The sequence below is a fragment of the Pipistrellus kuhlii genome, unplaced genomic scaffold (assembly GCF_014108245.1).
Source record: "Pipistrellus kuhlii isolate mPipKuh1 unplaced genomic scaffold, mPipKuh1.p scaffold_m20_p_5, whole genome shotgun sequence".
Classification (NCBI taxonomy): domain Eukaryota; kingdom Metazoa; phylum Chordata; class Mammalia; order Chiroptera; family Vespertilionidae; genus Pipistrellus; species Pipistrellus kuhlii.
This window is the reverse complement of record NW_023425551.1, coordinates 77,509,064-77,528,176: the sequence shown is the minus strand read 5'-3', so window position 1 is coordinate 77,528,176 and position 19,113 is coordinate 77,509,064. Positions and strand designations below refer to the sequence as shown.

The window sequence follows — 19,113 nt, the reverse complement described above, 5'->3', positions numbered from 1 at the left end:
GGTTCGATTCCCGGTCAGGACACATGCCTGGGTTGTGGGCTCGATCCCCAGTGGAGGACTGCAGAAGGCAGCTGATCAATGATTCTCTCTAATAATTGAATAAATGATGTTTCTCTCTCTTCTTTCCTCTTTGAAATTAATAACACACACACACACACACACACACACACATATTAGAGGTGCATGGATTTGTGCACTGATGGGGTCCCTCAGCTTGGCCTGTGGGGATTGAGCTGAAACCAGCTTTATGACATCCCCCAAAGGGTCCTGGATGGTGAGAGGGTGCAGGCCAGGCTGAGGGATGCCACTGGTGCACGATTGGAGCCAGGGAGGGGCCTCGGGACGGCTCCAGGGGATGTCTAGCTCATCTCACCTAGCCCTAATCTGCCAGACACCAGCAGCAAGCTAACCTATCTGTGGGAGCATTGGCCCCCTGGTGGTCAGTGTGTGTCATAGCGACTGGTCGAATGTTTGAATGAACAGCTGGATTCTTAGAATATTAGGCTTTTATTATACAGGATTTTAAAAAAAGAAGTCGATAGTTCAGTTGGAAAGATAGGCATGTTAAATAGGGCTGGAAGCAAAAATAAATTCAAAATATCTAAAGTAAAAAATTGTTTATTTGTAGCTTTACAAGCCACACTTTTTGTGCGACATCCAGAATCAGGGAAGTTGATGGTTAATTTTGATCCCAAACTTCTGGAAGTTGTTCGGGAAACCAAGTGCATGATAAAAATGAAGCTGGAGGTACCAGATCAGGCAAAGAGATTGCTAAAGCTGGAGAGTAAGTTGAAAGGAGATAAATTGCATTTGCAGGTAAGACAAATTATATTTTCTAATTAGTTTTGAAGGGCTTTTTTTTTTTTTTTTTTTTTGGGTGGGGGGTGGATATTATTGCAGTTGTACTGACATAGCTTTGAGCAGGAAATCTGTTACTATGTGGATTCTTTTGATTTTTCAGTTTTACTGAGGCATAGTTGACAAATAAAAATTGTAAGATATTTAGTGTACATTGTGATGGTTTGATATACATATGCATTGTGAAACGATTCCTCTCATTTAGTTAATTAACACATTCAGCACCTTACATATGTACATGAGTTTGGTTTTTGTGTATGAGAACATTTAGGTTCTACTATCTAAGCAAATTTCAATTATCCAACACAGAGTTATCAACTAGAGTCACAGTGTTAGGCCCACCCTGAAACGATTGCTCAGCAGATATTATTTATCTTATAGCTGAGACTTTGTACCCTTTCACCAACCTCTCTCCATTTCCTCCTCCCCCCAGGGCCTGGCAAGGACTTTCCTACTCTCCAGTTTTACGAGTTTGGTTTTTGAAAATTGCACATATAAGTGATAGCATACAGTATCTGTCTTACTGTGTCTGACTTATTTCACTCAGCATCCGGCCTCAAGGTCCATCCATATGATCACAAGCGGCAGGATATCCTTCTCATTTCCATACCTCAGTTATTGTGACTAGTGCTGCAGCTCACATTTCATTCCCACGGAAGTGGATTGCTGGATCATATGGCATTTTTAATTTTTCAGCAACTTCCATACTGTTTTCCATAGTGGCTACACTAGTTTACATTCCCAGCAACAATGCATGAGGGTTCCCTTTTTTCCACACCCACCCCAACACTTGTATTTTCTTTTTTCTTCTTCTTAAATTTAAATTCTTTATTGTTAAAAGTATTACATAAGTCTCCTTCCCCCTCTCCCATTGACTTCTCTTCAGCTGTCCCCAGCCCCCAACACATGCCCTCACCCCACAACTGTCTGTGTACATGGGCCATGCCCATAGGCACGCATACAAGTCCTTTGGTTGCTCTCTTACCTGCTTCCTCCCCTGCCTTTCCTCTGAGGTTGGATGGTCTATTAGATGCTTCTATGTCTCTGGATCTATTTTTGTTCATCAGTTTTTTGCTGTTCATTATATTCAACAAATGAGTGTGATCATGTGATATTTATCCTTCTTCGACTGGCTTATTTGGCTTAGCATAATTCTCTCCAGGTCCATCTGCTGTTGAAAATGGTAAGAGTTCCTTCTTTTTTTACTGCAGTGTAGTATTCCATTGTGTAGATGTACCACTGTTTTTTTAATCAACTCTTTGGCTGATGGGCATTTAGGATGTTTCCAAATCTTAGCTATGGTGAATTGTGCTGCTATGAACATAGGGGTGTATATATCCTTTCTGACTGGTGTTTCTGATTTCTTTTTAAAAAAAATCTTTATTGTTCAGATTATTACAGTTGTTCCTTCCCCTGCTCTAAAAGCTCCCCTCCAACTGGTTCCCACCACATCCCACCCCATGCCCTTACTCTCCCCACACTTTCCTCATCCATAGGTGTATGATTTTTGTCCAGTCTCTTCCTGCACTCTCCACATCCCTTTCCACCTGAGGATTGTCAGTCCACTCCCTTTCTATGCCCCTGATTCTATTATATTCACCAGATTATTCTGTTCATCAGATTTCTTATTCACTTGATTTTTAGATTCACTTGTTGATAGATATGTGTTTATTGTTCATAATTTTAATCTTTATCTTCTTCTTCTTCCTCTTCTTAAAGAATACCTTTCAGCATTTCATATAATACTGGTTTGGTGGTGATGAACAGATCAGTTTTAGCTTTTTCTTACCTGTGAAGCTCTTTATCTGTCCTTCAATTCTGAATGATAGCTTTGCTGGGTAGAGTAATCTTGGTTGTAGGTTCTTGCTATTCATCACTTTGAATATTTCTTGCCACTCCTGTCTGGCCTGTATAGTTTCTGTTGAGAAATCAGCTGACAATCATATGGATGCTCCCTTGTAGGTAACTAACAGCTTTTCTCTTGCTGCTTGTAAGATTCTCTCTTTGTCTTTTGCTCTTGGCATTTTAATTATGATGTGTCTTGGTGTGGTCCTCTTTGGATCCTTTTGTTTGGGGTTCTCTGAGCTTCCTGGACCTGTAAGTCTATTTCTTTCACCAGGTGGGGGAAGTTTTCTGTCATTATTTCTTCAAATAGGTTTTCAGTATCCTGCTCTCTCTCTATTTTTGGCACCCCCATAATTTGGATGTTGGTATGCTTGAAGTTGTCCCAGAGGCTTCTTACACTATCTTCATTTTTTTGGATTCTTTTTTCTTTTTGATTTTCCAATTGGGTGTTTATTGCTTCTTTGTATTTCAAATCTTTGAATTGATTCTTGCAATCCTCTAGTCTGCTGTTGGATCTCTGTATATTATTTTTTATTTCAGTCAGTATATGCTTAATTTCTAATTGGTACTTTTTCATATCCTCAAGGGTCTCACTAAATTTATCGGCCTTTTCTAGAAAATTCTTGAAAAACCTTATAACTATGGTTTTGAACTTTATATCCAGTAGTTTGCTTTCCTCCATTTCTTTCATTTGTGAACTGTTTCTTTGTCTCCACATTTTGGCTGCTTCCCTGAGTTGATAGAGTGGCTTTGTGTGCTAGGTGTCCTATAAGGCCGAGTGGCTCAGCCTCCCCAGTTACCTGAGGTGGATACTCTTGGTGCACCCCTTTGTGGGCTGTGTACACAGTTTTATTGTAGTTAAGCCTTGATTGTTGTTTGTATCACTGGGAGGAATTGACCTCCAGGCCAGTTGGCTGTGAGACCAGCTGTATCTACGATGGGAGAGCTTCTGTGCTGGAGACACCCTTATGAGGCAGTACTTGCTTCAGTGGGGATTTGGTGCTTACAGAGTCTGCCTCTTGAGTGTCTCCCTTATGGATGTGAGGAGTTGTAATCTGGATGGTCCTACTCTGAGCCCTGGGTACACTTGCTCTTGAATCTCCAAAGAGGTGTTAATTTAGCCTCTGCCTGAGCCCACCAAACAGGAGCTACAGAGAGATCTGCGGATTCCTCTTCTTTGTTTAGGTTTTGGAGGTGCCCAGATAGGGCCCAGCTGTGAAGCAATGCAAGCTTCTGTGGGGCCTTGGGCCTTCTTTTGGATGTTCTGGGTCTCTATGACTCAGCTGCAGTTTGATAAGTTTAGAATTCAGGGAACCAGGCCATTCATATACAAAACCCTCTATGCACAGCTTGTATGGGGCGGAGTCTCAGGGGAGAGAAAACAGCAATGGCTGATCTTTAGCCCTGCCCTAAGAGGCCCTATGTGTCAGAGTCCACGGTAATTGCTGCAAGTACTTCTGAGAGAAAGCCTCTCTCGTGTTCTGCCCACTTCCAGTCAGTCCAGTTTCCCCCCGTATGAGTCTTGGTCCCCAGAGTCTCTCCTGGAACGAGTTCAGAGCAGTTGGGAGCTTGTATCTCCCTCCAGGTTGAAAAAGTCAGCCATGTACTCAGTTGCCAGCCTTCTTCGCATGTCCGCGCGCATGCCTCCATACTTCTTCCTTTCACACCTCCTCTTAATCTCAATGTGCTTTTCTTTTTCCTTCTAGTTGTAGAATTTCCACTCAGCCCATCTTCCTGTGGTTTGGATGATATCTGTTTTGTCTTTTAGTTGTAGTTTTGAAGTTGTGCAACGAGGCAAGTTAAGGTGTTTACCTATGCCACCATCTTGGTTTCTCCTCCCAGTGTTTCTGATTTCTTGGGAAATATTCTTAGAATTGGGATTACTGGGTCAAATGGGAGCTCCATTTTTAATTATTTGAGGAAATTCTATACCACATGTGTCAAACACAAGGCCCGCGGGCCAAATCTGTCCCGCCAGGCCTTGCAATGTGGCCCGCACCTCGCTGTCAACACTGCACTCCGCTGGGTTTTCATCACAATGACAGTTTATGACTGTTCAGTAAACCATTTTGACCTCGATTTAGGCTGGATTTTAGATTTTGGCCCCTTCTCTGATTGAGTTCGACACCCATATTCTATACTGTTCTCCACAGTGGCTGCACCAGTTTGCATTTCCACCAGCAGTGCAGGAGAGTTCTTTTTTCTCCACATTTTTCCAGCACTTGTTGTTTTTTGATTTGTTGATGATAGCCATTCTGACAGGTGTGAGATGGTATCTCATTGTTGTTTTGATTTGCATCTCTTACATCAAAATAAGCAGCTCTGCACAACAAAAGAAACCATCAACAAAACAATAAGAGAGCTCCCTGAATGGAAGAACATATTTGCCAACATTATACCAATAAAGATTTAATCTCCAAAATTTATAGGGAACTCATACAACTTAACTAATGGAAGATAAACAATCCTATCAAAAAATGGGAAAGAATCTAAATAGACACATGGCAAAAGAGGATGTACAACAGGCCAAGAGACATATGAAAAACTTGTTATTTCTTATCTTTTATTTTCAGTTACAGTTTACATTCAATATTACTCTCTATTAGTTTCAGATATACAGCAAAGTGGTTAGAAAATCATGTACTTTACAGAATGCTCCCTCTGCTACTTCAAGTACCCCCCTGGCCCCATACATATTTATCTTGATATTATTGACTGTATTCCCTATGCTGTAATCTATATTTCATTGTGATTTTGATTTACCTTTCCCTGATGATTAGAGATGTAGAACATCTTTTCATGTACCTATTGGCTATTTGTCATCTTTAGAATGTGGCTTGCCCATATTTTAAAGGTATTTTAATTTTTGCTATAGAGTTGTATGAGTTCTTTATATATTTTGGATATTAACCCCTTATCAGATATGTGATTTGCAAATATGTCTTCCCATTTCATAGGTTGTCTTTGATTTTGTTGATATTTTCCTTTGCTGCAGGAAGCTGTTTAGTTTGATATAGTCCCACTTACTTTTGCTTTTGTTGCTTATGCTTTTGGTGTTAGATTAAAAAAACACACCAAAAAAACACCCAACATTGCTAAGACTGCTATCAAGGAACTTACTATGTTTTTGTCTAGGAGTTTTACAGTTTCAGATCTTAAATTTAAGTCTTTAATCCATTTTGAGTTGATTTTACATATGGTATAAGACAGGTGTCCAGTTTCATTCTTTTGCATATGGCTGTGCAGTTTTCCCAGCAGCATTTATTGAAGAGACTGTCCTTTCCTCATTGTACGTTTTTTGACTCCTTTGTAAATTAACTGACCATATATGCATGGGTTTATTTATGGACTCTCTATCCTATTCCATTGTTGATTCTTGATAGAATTAAAATACTGTCATGCAAACAAAAGGAAGGATTAGAGTTTGAAAGCAGAAAGTGAAAAGATTATCAGAAATCAGATTTATACTTGTTGATAGTGATAATGATGAATAATTATTCTTAATACTATAATTTTATAGATTAAATGCATTCTATTTTATAATATGTTTAATCCTGAGGGTACCAGTAAGATACACCTTCCCCTGGCCAACACTAAATCTGCCATTATGGCTTTTGTAATCTATCATGAGTTTTCAAAGTTCATTCATGTTGTTCCATGTATCAATACTTAATTTCTTTTTATAGCCAAATAATATTTCATTGTATACTTATACTCCATTTTAGTTGTCCATTCATCAATTGAGGGATATTTGGGTTGTTTATTCTTTTTGGCTATTATTGGTAATGTTGCTGTGAACATTTGCATAAAGTTTTTTTTGCAATATATGTTTTTATCTTATAGCACACATCAACTAATTACTAAAATGCTATGGCACACCATATATATATATATATATATATATATATATATATATATATATTTATATATATATATTTTTTTTTTCTGATTTGATGGAAAAAATGTTATTATTTTGATTTATTCACATTGGACGGCTATTGTCATTTTTATTTTATTTTATTTTATTTTATTTTATTTTAATCTCCACCCAGTTCCTATCCTACCCCAGGCCTTCACCACCCTATTGTCTGTGACCATAGGTAATGCATTTATGCATAAAAGTTCTTTGGTTAATTTCTTCCCTCTTCCCTTTGTCACCCTCATTCCTCATCCCTTCCCTCTGAGATTTGTCAGTCTTTTTCATTTTTCCATGCCTCTGATTCTGTTTTATTCATCAGTTTATTTTGTTCATTAGATTTATTATTCATTTATTTTTTAAAATTCAATAGTTGATAGATATGCACTTATTGCCATATTATTTCCCATATATTTTATCTTTTTCTTGTTGTTGTTCTTCTTTTTCCTCTTCCTCTTCTTTTTTTTTTTTTAATATATTTTATTGATTTTGTACAGAGAGGAAGGGAGAGAGATAGAGAGTTAGAAACATCGATGAGAGAGAGTCATCGATCAGCTGCCTCTTGCACACCCCCTACTGGGGATATGCCCGCAACCAAGGTACATGCCCTTGACCGGAATCGAACCCGGGACCCTTCAGTCCCCAAGCCGACGCTCTATCCATTGAGCCAAACCCGTCCCGGCCCTCTTCCTCTTCTTAAAGAGGTGCACTGGCTCTGGGGCTTCCAGGGAGGCCCAAAGTCAGCCACTACCTGGGGCCACCCAGCAGGAGCTACACAGATGACTGCTACTTGTGTTGGGCTAGGAAGTGCCCAGACCAGGTCCAACTGTGAAGCAAGGCAGGCTGGTGCTAGTGATGGGTCTTGGACCTTTTATTCATAGGTTTGGGGAATGCTGATGCCAGCTGCTGCTTATTTAAGAGGTATTAGGAAAGTCTGAAACCTGAGCCAGGACAGGCCATTCATATGGAAAAGCTGCTGCAAACAGCAAATTGAAAAGGGGCTGCAAATTGGATGGGGCTGGGACTCACCAGGGTGCAGCAAACACTCTGGACCACGCTGATGGGAACTCAGATATTGATTACAGTCCTCTCTGTGATGGGGGAGGTCTTAGCATAGGAACAATGATCCCTGTAAGCACCCCTGTATAGGAGAAAGTCACCCCCAAGTTCCTGCCTTAATGCGAGATAGTCCAGTTCCTCCCTGTATGTCTCTGGATTTCCCTAAAGCTGCTTCCCAGTACTGGAACTCAGAGGGATTGAGAACATGTAAATTAGTTTGTGGGCCCTTTAAGAGGAACACGTGTGACTCCAGTAGCTTTTTTTGTCAATCAACCACAATATCTGCTGATTTTTACAGCCTGAAGTTATGGGGACTTCTCTTCCAAGCCCTGGAACCCTGGGCTAAGGGGGTGCTGTGCAGCTGTGATCCCCTGCTTCTCATGGGAGGCCTTGGAGATATCCCCCCAATTAAAAAAATTCCACACGTGGGTGTTGGACCAGCCTGTTCTGCACCTCCTGCCAGTCTTGATGTGCCTTCTTTACTCCTCTAGTTGCAGGGCTTCCATTCAGCTAGATTTCAGGCAGTTCTGAATGATGGTTGTTCTGTATTTTAGCTGTAATTTTATGTGGTTGTGGGAGGTGGCAAGTACTGGCATTTATCTGCACCACCATCTTGGTTCTCCTTGACTGTTGTGATTTTTAAATTTAACAGTCTACTCTAAGGGAACAGGGCTCAATGTTTCTGACTGAATAGTCAGGTATTGTTTTTTTTATAATATAAAAAAATATTTTTATTGATTTCAGAAAGGCAGGGAGAGGGGAGAGAGAGAGATAAAAACATCAATGATGAGAGAGAATAGTTGATTGACTAACCACTGCCTCCTGCAAGCCCCTTACTGAGGATCGAGCCCACAACCTGGGCATGTGCTCTTGACCAGAAATGAATCTGGGACCCTTCAGTCCACAAACCAATGCTCTAGCCACTGAGCAAAACCAGCTAGGAAAGTATTTCATCTTTTAAAAACTCTTGAGGCCCATTGGTTGAAAGTTGCTGCTCCATGGGGTATACCTAGGAGTGAAATTGCTGGGTTTCAGTAACTTGGTAACTCTATGCTTAACCTTTTGAATAACTGACACACTTTTTCAAAGAGGATGCATTATTTTGTATTTCCACGAGCACTGTGTGAGGGTTTCAATATCTCCATATCTTTGCCAACAACTGTTACTATCTGTCTTTTTCCATTTGAACATCATTTGGATGTGAAGTGGTGTGTTAGTGTGGTTTTGATTTATGTTTCTCTTATAGCTAGTGATGAGCATTTTTTCATGTGCACATTGTCTAGACCTTTGAAGGAATGTCTATTCAAATCCTTTAGCCCATATTTTAATTGAGTTATCTACCTTTTTGTTACTGAGATGTACGTATTCTTCACATAGCTTAGGTACAAATATCTTATCAGATACAGGATTTGAAAATATATCATCCTATCCTGAGGGTTGTATTTTTATTTTCTTGATAGTGGCCTCTGAAGCACATTTTTAATTTTGGTGAAGTTAAAGTCATTTAACTTTTTCTATTGTCTCTTGTGTTTTTAGAGTTATAGCTAAGAAATCTTTGCCTACCTTGGGGTCATGAAGATTTATAACTATGCTTTCTTTTAAGAGTTTAATAATTTTAGCTTTGCCAAAAATAGTATTTAATTGCTATACTGTATATCTTTAAAAAAACAACACACACCTCAAAGGAGTGTTGGCATTACGTAAACTTTAGCTTCAGCATGGGAAGCCCTAGGCTTTTGTATGGCTAGTTGTGGCTTTGGAGAATTGAGTGTCAAAGTGCTGTTCTAAATTGAGGTTCATATCACTCCCATTGAATCCTTTATGATTCAGTTAGTATTGAACGATACTGAGAAAGTCAAAGTCCTTTGTCAAGTGTCAAGTACACATGAAAGTTCACTGAAAGCAAAAAACAAACAAACAAAACCAAACAAACAAAAACCCCAGAAAAACACACAACAAAACAGTGCGGGGGGCCTGATGCAGTGGGGGCCAGACATGGTGGGGATCTCCCTTTTCCACAGAAAGAGAAATGAATGAACTGGTTCTAAGTGGAGGCGGCCAGGGATTGAGAAATATTAAAAATAAAGAGGGAAGACACAGATAGATTTTTAAGCTGGGAGCTGGGTGGGCCGCCATCCTGTCTGCTGGAGAGGCAGGAAGAAGATGACTACCTCTCCCAGGGCATTTATTTTATATCCCCAATACCAGGAAACAACACCAACTTATTTGCATTCTTAAGTAGGCCCTAGCATGCCTAGTCCCGCCCCTGCCGACACCTGGGCTGATATGAAGGCCAAGCTGACAACGTGTCTGCCATCTTGGGGAAACATGTTCCTAAGGTGTGGCTCTGCCTACCCCTTAAGTTTAGCTGAGGATTGTTAAGGAAAATTGCCCATGTGCCTTCCCAGGCGACCCTCTACAAAACAGGAAAGAAATGAATAACTCTGAAACTATCGAGTAAACATTGAAACAATTTGATATTATTACTTTGGGGAGGATTAAGTTGAATCCACATCTCCCATCACACAGTGCAGTAAATTACAAAATAGTCAAAATCGATTGTTGTGATGGCTCATCTCTGAAAGATATATAAAAGAAAATAAAAAGCTTATTCATTCTGATTGTGGGACATTGATTTTGACTCAAGAAAACAAGTGTGGCATCAGTGATGTGTATGCTTTTATATGTCAGAGGACAAGGGAAGAAAAGGGGGAAATGTGTAACAGCAGACATCATGAAAAGATAATTTTCCAAGCTATTTAAAATAGCATAAATCTCGAAAGACAATTACATCCTAAACATGAAAAATGCAAATCTCAAAAGCCCCATTGACTCACTGTTTAAAGGGGGTGCTCAGGTAATTTGCAGATGGGAGAAGTTCATGAACTAGCATACATTTAAACGGGCACCCTCCATCTGAGCAGGCATATGAGGACACAGGTATCATGAAACCTTCTTGGTCTGAATCAAAATGTGACTACTGTTATCACATCAGTTAAAGTGAGACATGCCGTTTGGACTTTTAACAGGACCTTCTGCAGTATTATGACGAGTTGTGTCAGGAAGTGCCCTCCGTGTTTGTCAATCTGATGGCCCCTAAAATGAAGAAGGTTGGTAATACTGAAGGTTTACGTTGAATTTCTCGTTGTTGAAGGTTACAGTTCTGTAGATTGTGGGTTTTAGAACATCTGTTCTTGCCTAGACCCTCTGTCTTTCTGCTTCAACTTTATAGCTTTATTATTTCTACACAATGGTTTCTTGTCTACGTTTTGTTACCTTTGTAAAACAACTAAATCTAAATAATTAGCACTTTCTAAAAATCCATGATCGCTTCCTGGATAGCTGAAGATGATTAATAAAAACCAAAAAGTCACGTTTGTCAGGTATAATGGAGGAGAAATATAATTAAGGAAATATAACATATAATATTTCTAAGTAATAAAAGAAAGTCTTTTAAATAAATGCAGATGCTTCTGTTAATAATGGAAACATCCTTTTTTAGGTGGAATCCGTGCTGAGACAAGGGCTCACAATATTAACATGGTCATCTTTAACACTAGAAAGCTTCTTTCAAGAAGTTGACTCAGTTTTGAATATGTTCAACCAACTTTTAAAGAAGGTAAAATAGACAAACATGAAAAAAAAACTACATGCATGAATCCTCAGGCTGTGAGCAATAGTTTGATTACCTATGAAACCCCATTACAAGGTGTGACTTTTAACTGAAAGGATACCCATTAAGCTAAAAACAATCAATGCTTTATCTTTCTTTAACTGCTTCTGGCCATTTTCATTTAGGATTGCCTGTTGTTGTCGATGAATGAACTTGCCTTTAATATGTTAAAATGATGGCTTAGTTTAAAAAAAACTGTGGATTGTAGAAAATGGCAGAGCAGAGTTCTTAAATAACCATACATCTGATATTAATTATCGAGGTAGAGAAAGTTGGCTATTGTCTGTTGGTTTCTAATGTGCTTGCTGGGTAGAAGCACACTTTTTTTTTGGGGGGGGGGGGTGGTGGTGGTGGTCATCATTAGCTATCTTTTATTTTTTAAAATTTATCTTTATTGCTGAAAGTTTTACAGATGACCTCTTTTTCTTCATCATTGACCCCCTTCTCCCCACTCCTGTCCTTCACCTCTCTATTGTCTGTGTCCACGGGTTATGCAAGTACGCATAGAAGCTCTTTCTAGACACACTCGTCTGTTAGTGTGGCAGTGTGGTGTACCCTCAAAACTCTGAGGCTTGGGTGGTGTGATTCTCTGCCCTTCACCAGCTGGGTGTTTCTCCCCAGGTCACTTTACAGCAAGAGTATTGGTTTCTTGTGCTGTCCAACTGAAATAGCGATGGCTCCTGGGCTGGATTGAGGCTTTCAAAGAAATAATACATCTGATACACGTTGCTGCTCAATAAAACTTTAGTTCCAGGTCAAGCTTTCTTTATTTGCAGATATACATCTAAAAATCCCACCAAACTAAGCTTGGCTCTGGAGGCAGGATTCTAGATTCAGCCCTCTGAGTTAGTTTATAACTCAGGTACATTTTGGATGAAAGAAGAGTTTTCTCCCACATTTGTTTTTCTTGTTGGTAGATCAATGACTTGTGTGAGATGCATATTGATACAGTTCTAAAGGAGATAGCCAAAACTGTGCTAATTTCCCTGCCTGAAACTGGTGCTACCAAGGTGGAAGATATGCTGACACTCAATGAGGTATGCATTTATGTGTTATATTTTAATCATGGAGACACTCATAAACCTGAAATGTGAATTTTTACTATAGTCATCCTGGTGGGTATCAAATTGAGGTTTTGATTTGCATTTCCCTAATGACTAGTGATGTGGAACATTTTTTTCATCTTCTTGGTAACCTTTTGTATATCTTCCTTCAGAAATGCCTATTTTTTTTTAGTTGTAATTGTTTTTTATATGTTCTAGGAAGTCATTTGGAGGCCCAAGTCAGCTGTTCCCATTTACTTTCCTCTTTTCTAAAATGTCTGGATGTTGTCAAAGGACCTATTCCATTTTATAAATCTGCTTTCTCTTTTGAATTTAACCAGTTTTCAACTTCTTCCTAAAGCCTTTCTGACTATTAAAAAAGTGTAGAAAGGCAAAAGCACAAGCTTTTAGAATCAGTCCAAGCTGGCCTTCAAACCTCTGTTTTTACCCCCCACTGGGTGACCTTGGACAAGTTTCTTATTCTTTCTGAGCCTCCGTTTTCTCACCTGTGAAATGGGGACAAGAGGTTGTCCTTTAATTAAATGAGTTAATACACACAAAGCTTTGAAATTTTGATGCCTGATCTACACCGTGCTTACTTAAAAAACTAATTTCATTTGAATTGCAGCAACACTTTGGATTGTCCTTTTTAAAACCGCTTCTCATTTAAACATTTTTTAAAAATATGTTTTTTTAATTTATTTCAGAGAAAGTAAAGGAAAGGGATAGAAACATCAATGATGGGAGAGAATCATTGATTAGCTGCCTCCTGCAGGCTCCCTACTGATGATCAAGCCAGAAACCCATACATCTACCCTGACAGGGGAATCGAACTGTGACCTCCTGGTTCATGGGTGGATACTCAACCACTGAGCCACACCTGCCCCAGTTATTTTGAATTTTTGACAATATTATGTCTCTGCTTCTTCAGCCTTCTTCTTCTTTTTTTTTTTTTTCTTCATCATATCAAGGTGAATGTGATGTCTGTGTGATTGCATCAGGCAAAGGTCAATGACTGATTTTTCCTTCTCTTGGCAGGGGCTGAGCAGCTGTGCCTTTAGCCTTTGGCAGTTTTTGATCTGAAACATGCTATTGGCAACTATCTCTAGTTATTTTTCAGTGGTGGTTAATTATAGCTTTTTAATAATTTTCACAGTGTTTTAAAAGTATCTGGAAATTAATAATCATTTTAAATTTAATAGACATACACAAAAGAATGGGCTGATATTCTAAACCACAAGAGTAAGCATGTGGAGGAAGCTGTCAAAGAACTTATATCAATATTTGAGGCTATTTATGAAGTTAAATACACTGCCAAATCAGGAAGACATATATCAGGTAATTTCACTCGCTATAATGTTTGAATCACAATAATTAAAGAATATGTTCAAAAGTAGACTTCTTCTGCTTAGCAGGAACCAAAATTCCAAACTTCCAGAAGGAAAGCAAAGCAGGTGTTCAGCATAAAACACATTGTTTGCATGAACTGTTTAGACACAGTGAGCCCTTTAAAAAAAAAAAAAAGTATATTTTTATTGATTTCAGGGAGGGTGGGAGAAGGAGAGAGACATTGAAATATCAGTGATGAAAGAAAACCATTGACCGGCTGCCTCGTGCATGCCTCCTACTGGGGAGAGCCCGCAATCTGGGCATGTGCCCTGACTGGAATTGAATGGTGACCTCCTAGTTTATAACTCGAGGCTCAACCACAGAGCCAAACCAGCTGGGGCTGTTTAGTTAGTTAGGAGAGCGATTTTCAACCTGTGTGCTGCAAGAATTTTTAAAACATGCAATACCTGACTCTTTAGGCAGGGGGCACTGTCCTATTTTCCCTTAGATAGTCAAATGAAGAGATGACAACAGCCAACACAATGATACCTGTCCAGTGTGAATGAATCAAAATTAGACCCTTTTTTTTTTGTGTGTGTCAGATAAGCAAAAAATATAATGTATTTTAGTAATTAGTTTATATGTGCCAGGGGCTGAAACAGGTTGAAAATCACTGAGTTAGAGAATGGTGGGAAACCTAAAATCCTAGTTCCCAGATACCAATTAAGGACTAACCTTGCAAGCAGAGCTTTTCATAGATAGCAGTCTCAGGTTTGCTATAATAATTCTCATTCTCATCCTTCCCCCCTGCCCCCCCCCCCCCTACGGGCCCCCTTACCCCAGCATCCTGAAAAGCCTGGAGACATTTTGGCTGTCACAAAGCCAGGGAAGGTGCTACTAGCCTCTAATGTAGGGGTGTCAAACTCAATCAGAGAAGGGGCCAAAATCTAAAATCCAGCCTAAATCGCGGGCCGAATGGTTTACTGAACAGTCATAAACTGTCATTGTGATGGAAACGCAGCAGAGTGCAGTGATGACAGCGCGGTGCGGGCCACATTGCAAGGCCTGGCGGGACGGATTTGGCCCGCGGGCCTTGTGTTTGACACATGTGCTCTAATGAATAGAGACCAGGGATGCTGCTCAATATCCTAAATGCTCAAAAGCCCCCACCACCAAGATACCAAGAATGGCAGTGGTGCTGAGGCTGAGAAACTTGAGCCTAACAGTGAGCACACAGGCCTTCTTTCTCTTAGTGTTTCCCCACTTAGTTTAGTTAGTTTTCCTCAGAAGTTTCAAAACACAAACATATCAGTTCATTACATTCTAAAACTCCAAAAATAAATAACTATTTTAGAAAGATCGTAAGTGAAAACCTTAAATGTTTCTTAATTCCAGATACTAAGACAGCATATTTTAAAAAGTATATTTCTCAGTAGAATAACAATTCTATTGAGATGGGTGATTTAAATGGAATTCAAGGAATTCCTATGGGAACAAATTTTAAGTTAAGAACTTTTTAAGAAGAGTTTTTAAAAAAGAAGTTTGGGGCCATATACAATATAATAAGCCATGTGCTCAATATTAAAAATTACATCTTGTTTTGTATTTTATCTGCAGAACAGAGAAAACATGTTGTTTTTGGAAGTGACGCAGAAGAGACCGAAAACACTGATTATGAACCTACAATTGTGCCTGAGGTTGCTGTCAACGAGAAAGAAGATGAATTTAAAAAGGTATTTATTGTGAAACAACCTCAGTGGATTTCACAGAGTTATGATTCAGAGGTTGTAGATAACCCGAGTGGCGCTTCACCCAGGAGGTTCTGCAACCAACCTGTGTGGGTTAGAACTAAACTGAATTTGTAACAAAATTGACAAAATATAATTTTCAACTTTGCACTGATGAATCTGGCAATATATAGCAATCCTTACAGTTCTCTTCAACTTTATCAACTTTTAATGTGATCTGTCAACTACGTTTATATTAATACTTATCTTCCCCTTTGGTGATTGGCCATGCTTTCTTGCATAGTAAAGGCCCCTCGGGGACTGCAGCGCCGTTCTGTTTGACTGAGAGTGGGGAACGTTTTCCTGTTACTATGTTTAACAGCACGACCTGTATTGCAAGCCCAGATTTTGATTCATTCGGGGTCCAGGGATCTGCCTTCCCTTGCCTTGCCTTCCCTTGCCTTGCCTTCCCTTGCCTTGCCTTCCCTTCCCTTCCCTTCCCTTCCCTTCCCTTCCCTTCCCTTCCCTTCCCTTCCCTTCCCTTCCCTTCCCTTCCCTTCCCTTGCCTTCCCTTCCCTTGCCTTCCCTTCCCTTCCCTTCCCTTCCCTTCCCTTCCCTTCCCTTCCCTTCCCTTCCCTTCCCTTCCCTTCCCTTCCTTTCCCTTCCCTTCCCTTGCCTTGCCTTGCCTTGCCTTGCCTTCCCTTGCCTTCCCTTCCCTTCCCTTCCCTTCCCTTGCCTTGCCTTGCCTTGCCTTCCCTTGCCTTCCCTTGCCTTCCCTTGCCTTCCCTTGCCTTCCCTTCCTTCTTTTACCAGCAGATGAAACAATTTTATTTCACATTTGTATTTAAAACCAGAAAGACACTACGTTCTTCATATAAAAACATTAGTAAAGGCAACTGTACTTTCTAGAAAATGATGATATAGACCCTCTCAAAAAAATGCATTTCATTATATGGTTTCAGTGAATCTGCTTGCAATTCCAAACCTCACATCTGGACTGATTCCTAAAACATACCATTCCACCGCGGCACCTTTTGGTTCAAAGTATAGATGACTGTCATCAGTCCATGTTCCTACATTCTTACACAGTTGTCAATACAAATACCCTGTTTCCCCGAAAATAAGACAGTGTCTTATATTAATTTTTGCTCCCAAAGATGCGCTAGGTCTTATTTTCAGAGGATATCTTATTTTTCCATGAAGAAGAATACGGTACACATTTATTGTTAAATGAAAATAAAGGAAATTTATTACCTGTATACGGTACGGTAGTACAGTTAGTTGTCAACACAAACCAGACAAACTGTGAATCCTACAGTATCAAGAATTTACTCATTTATTCAATGACAATCATGTCATCATCTTCTGGAACATCATCATAACAATCCAATTCCTGAATTTCCTGGTGAATTTCTTGTGACTCCATTTCTTTCAGAATCAGTGGACCAAATCTCTCATGTTTAGCCTAGGGGGGCCTTATTTTCGGGGGATGCCTTATATTTCACTCAGAAGGAAACCTGTAAGTTGGTCTTATTTTCGGAGGATGTCTTATTTTCAGGGAAACACAATATGGGCTGGGAGATTATCACGTAATGCTCCATTGGTTCATCAGCCTTTTCTGCAGGTTCCTCGGCAGGCTCAGCAGGCTGTGCCTTTATCTGTGGTCTTTCTTCAAGGCCGTCCAGGAATGGAGACACATCATCATCATCATCATCATCATCATCATCATCATAAATTGTAAACTCCCAAGTCTTTACCAACAAGTCCAATGGAAACATTCTTTGTAGTTAGGTCTTGTTCTGCAGGAAGTGTCTCTCTTAAAGCACACAGACCATTCAAACTGCACTCTGCACACTCAGACATAAGTCTCTCCAAGTCAGTACGAGCTGATTGAGAACGGGCTCCAATGGACATAGTTCTGCAGTCAAAATCGTTAGCTGATGGACAGGTTTGGAAAATATGAGGGCCCATATCATCGTAGCCAGCAATAAGCAGTCCTACACCATATTGCCTTCGGCCATATCTTTGTGTTGGTATCTGGTATCTAATTGCTTCCAATTAGAGCTACAAGACAAGACACAGCAAGAGGTCTGTCAAATACAAATCTGGAATCCAAACACTCCTGGCGCATACAATTACATAGCAGTCTAGCACCAGCAGTAAGTCTCTCAATTGAAATACCAATATGGTTGTCAACATGGAGAATTTTTTTCTGATGAGCAGCAAGCTCTGACTGTGCTTTCTTCAATGCAACCAATACTGCATGGGTTTTTGATTTCAGACCAACTGTGGCTGAATCTTGTATAACAGCTTCCATTGCATATTCAATTTGATGAATCCTGCCCTGAGGGCGCCAAACAGTGACATCATTGTCATACTGGTTGCTACAGGGTCCTGGCTTTCTGCTTCTTCTGCAAAGCTGTGGATCAAGGATCCCAGGATCTGCATTTTCATCAGCACCATGGGCAGCCTGTGGACTCTCCTCCAGGAGAAACCCTGAGGGGGAGATTTTCACGTTGTGTGAAGAATGGAGGTTGAGAAGGAGGCACAGGGTTTCTTTCCCCTCTTGCCTCGCCCTTCTGGTGACAGCAGCACTGAATGCCCTGCCATGATTGTGCTAATTCCTGCTTGCCCTGTTCCGGTCAGTCTTCTTTTGTCCCATGATGCTCATCGTCTTTTCATTCTTTCTATTTCACATTCTTTTGCACTTTAACACACACTGTAATACAGACACACATTTGTTCCATTCTCACCTTCTTGCTCAAGGATGATAATAAGCAATTGAGGGGAAACACTGTCTTGCTGAAACTAGATTTTAGCTGTGGATTTCCTCTCAGAACCTCGCACCAGCCACTGTTAGTAGTCTGCAGGCATCGGCCAGAGCCAAGGGGGGTAGGGGGTCGTGGGCCCAGGCCAGTGGCCCTTCTCTTTCTGCTGCATTTCCTGAAACACTGGTGAGGTCCTCAGAGTAAGACTGAGAGCAGTCAGAACCTCTGGAATTGGTGGGTCACCTGGCGGCATCAGCGCAGTCGCCTCCTCAGTAGCCTCCACCTTCCTCATGGCTGTCTCACATAAAGATGGATATGTTGCTGGGACCCATTTGGCTCAGAGGTTAGAGCATCGGCCTGCAGACTGAAAGGTCCCAGGTTCAATTCCGGTCAAGGGCATGTACCTTGGTTGTGGGCACATCCCCAGTAGGGGGTGTGCAAGAGGTAGTTGATAGATGATTCTCTCTCATCGATGTTTCTAACTCTCTATCCCCCTCTCTCTTCCTCTCTGAAAAGTCAATAAAATATTAAAAAAAAGAACTTTAAAATAAAATAAAATAAAGATGGATATGTCAACCAGTGCGTTAGCCTGATAACTCACCGACCCTGACCTCCTGGTTCACACCAACTGAGCAGTCCTTATCCAGCTCTCAGAAATCAATGAAAATATATTTTAAAAAATAAGCAAGTAATTTAGGATTGACCTTATACAATATAATTGAAATTGTATGGTTTATTATTTTTCATTTTCCACATAACACTTCTAATATTGTATTTTTTTAAAAAATATATTTTATTGATTTTCCACAGAGAGGGAGAGAGAGAGCTAGAAGCGTCGATGAGAGAGAAACATTGACCAGCTGCCTCTTGCACACCCCCCAAAGGGATGTGTCCG

The 19,113-nt window shown here is 40.2% G+C and overlaps 2 protein-coding genes across 2 annotated transcripts in view; one reads left to right on the top strand and one right to left on the bottom strand.

The window, feature by feature from the left end:
* Positions 1-19,113, top strand: part of DNAH8 (dynein axonemal heavy chain 8) — a 263,341-nt gene that overhangs the window by 51,900 nt on the left and 192,328 nt on the right. The window contains exons 17-22 of the mRNA XM_036414990.2: positions 629-816; positions 10,708-10,788; positions 11,181-11,297; positions 12,269-12,388; positions 13,597-13,732; positions 15,341-15,456. Coding sequence (XP_036270883.2) covers positions 629-816; positions 10,708-10,788; positions 11,181-11,297; positions 12,269-12,388; positions 13,597-13,732; positions 15,341-15,456 — 758 coding nt within the window. The remainder of the gene's footprint in view (positions 1-628; positions 817-10,707; positions 10,789-11,180; positions 11,298-12,268; positions 12,389-13,596; positions 13,733-15,340; positions 15,457-19,113) is intronic.
* Positions 16,532-18,510, bottom strand: LOC118705432 (proteasome subunit alpha type-1-like). The gene is given in 5 exon segments (XM_036414199.1): positions 16,532-16,556; positions 17,017-17,195; positions 17,197-17,499; positions 17,501-17,946; positions 18,462-18,510. Coding segments are annotated over 5 exon segments (1,002 nt in total).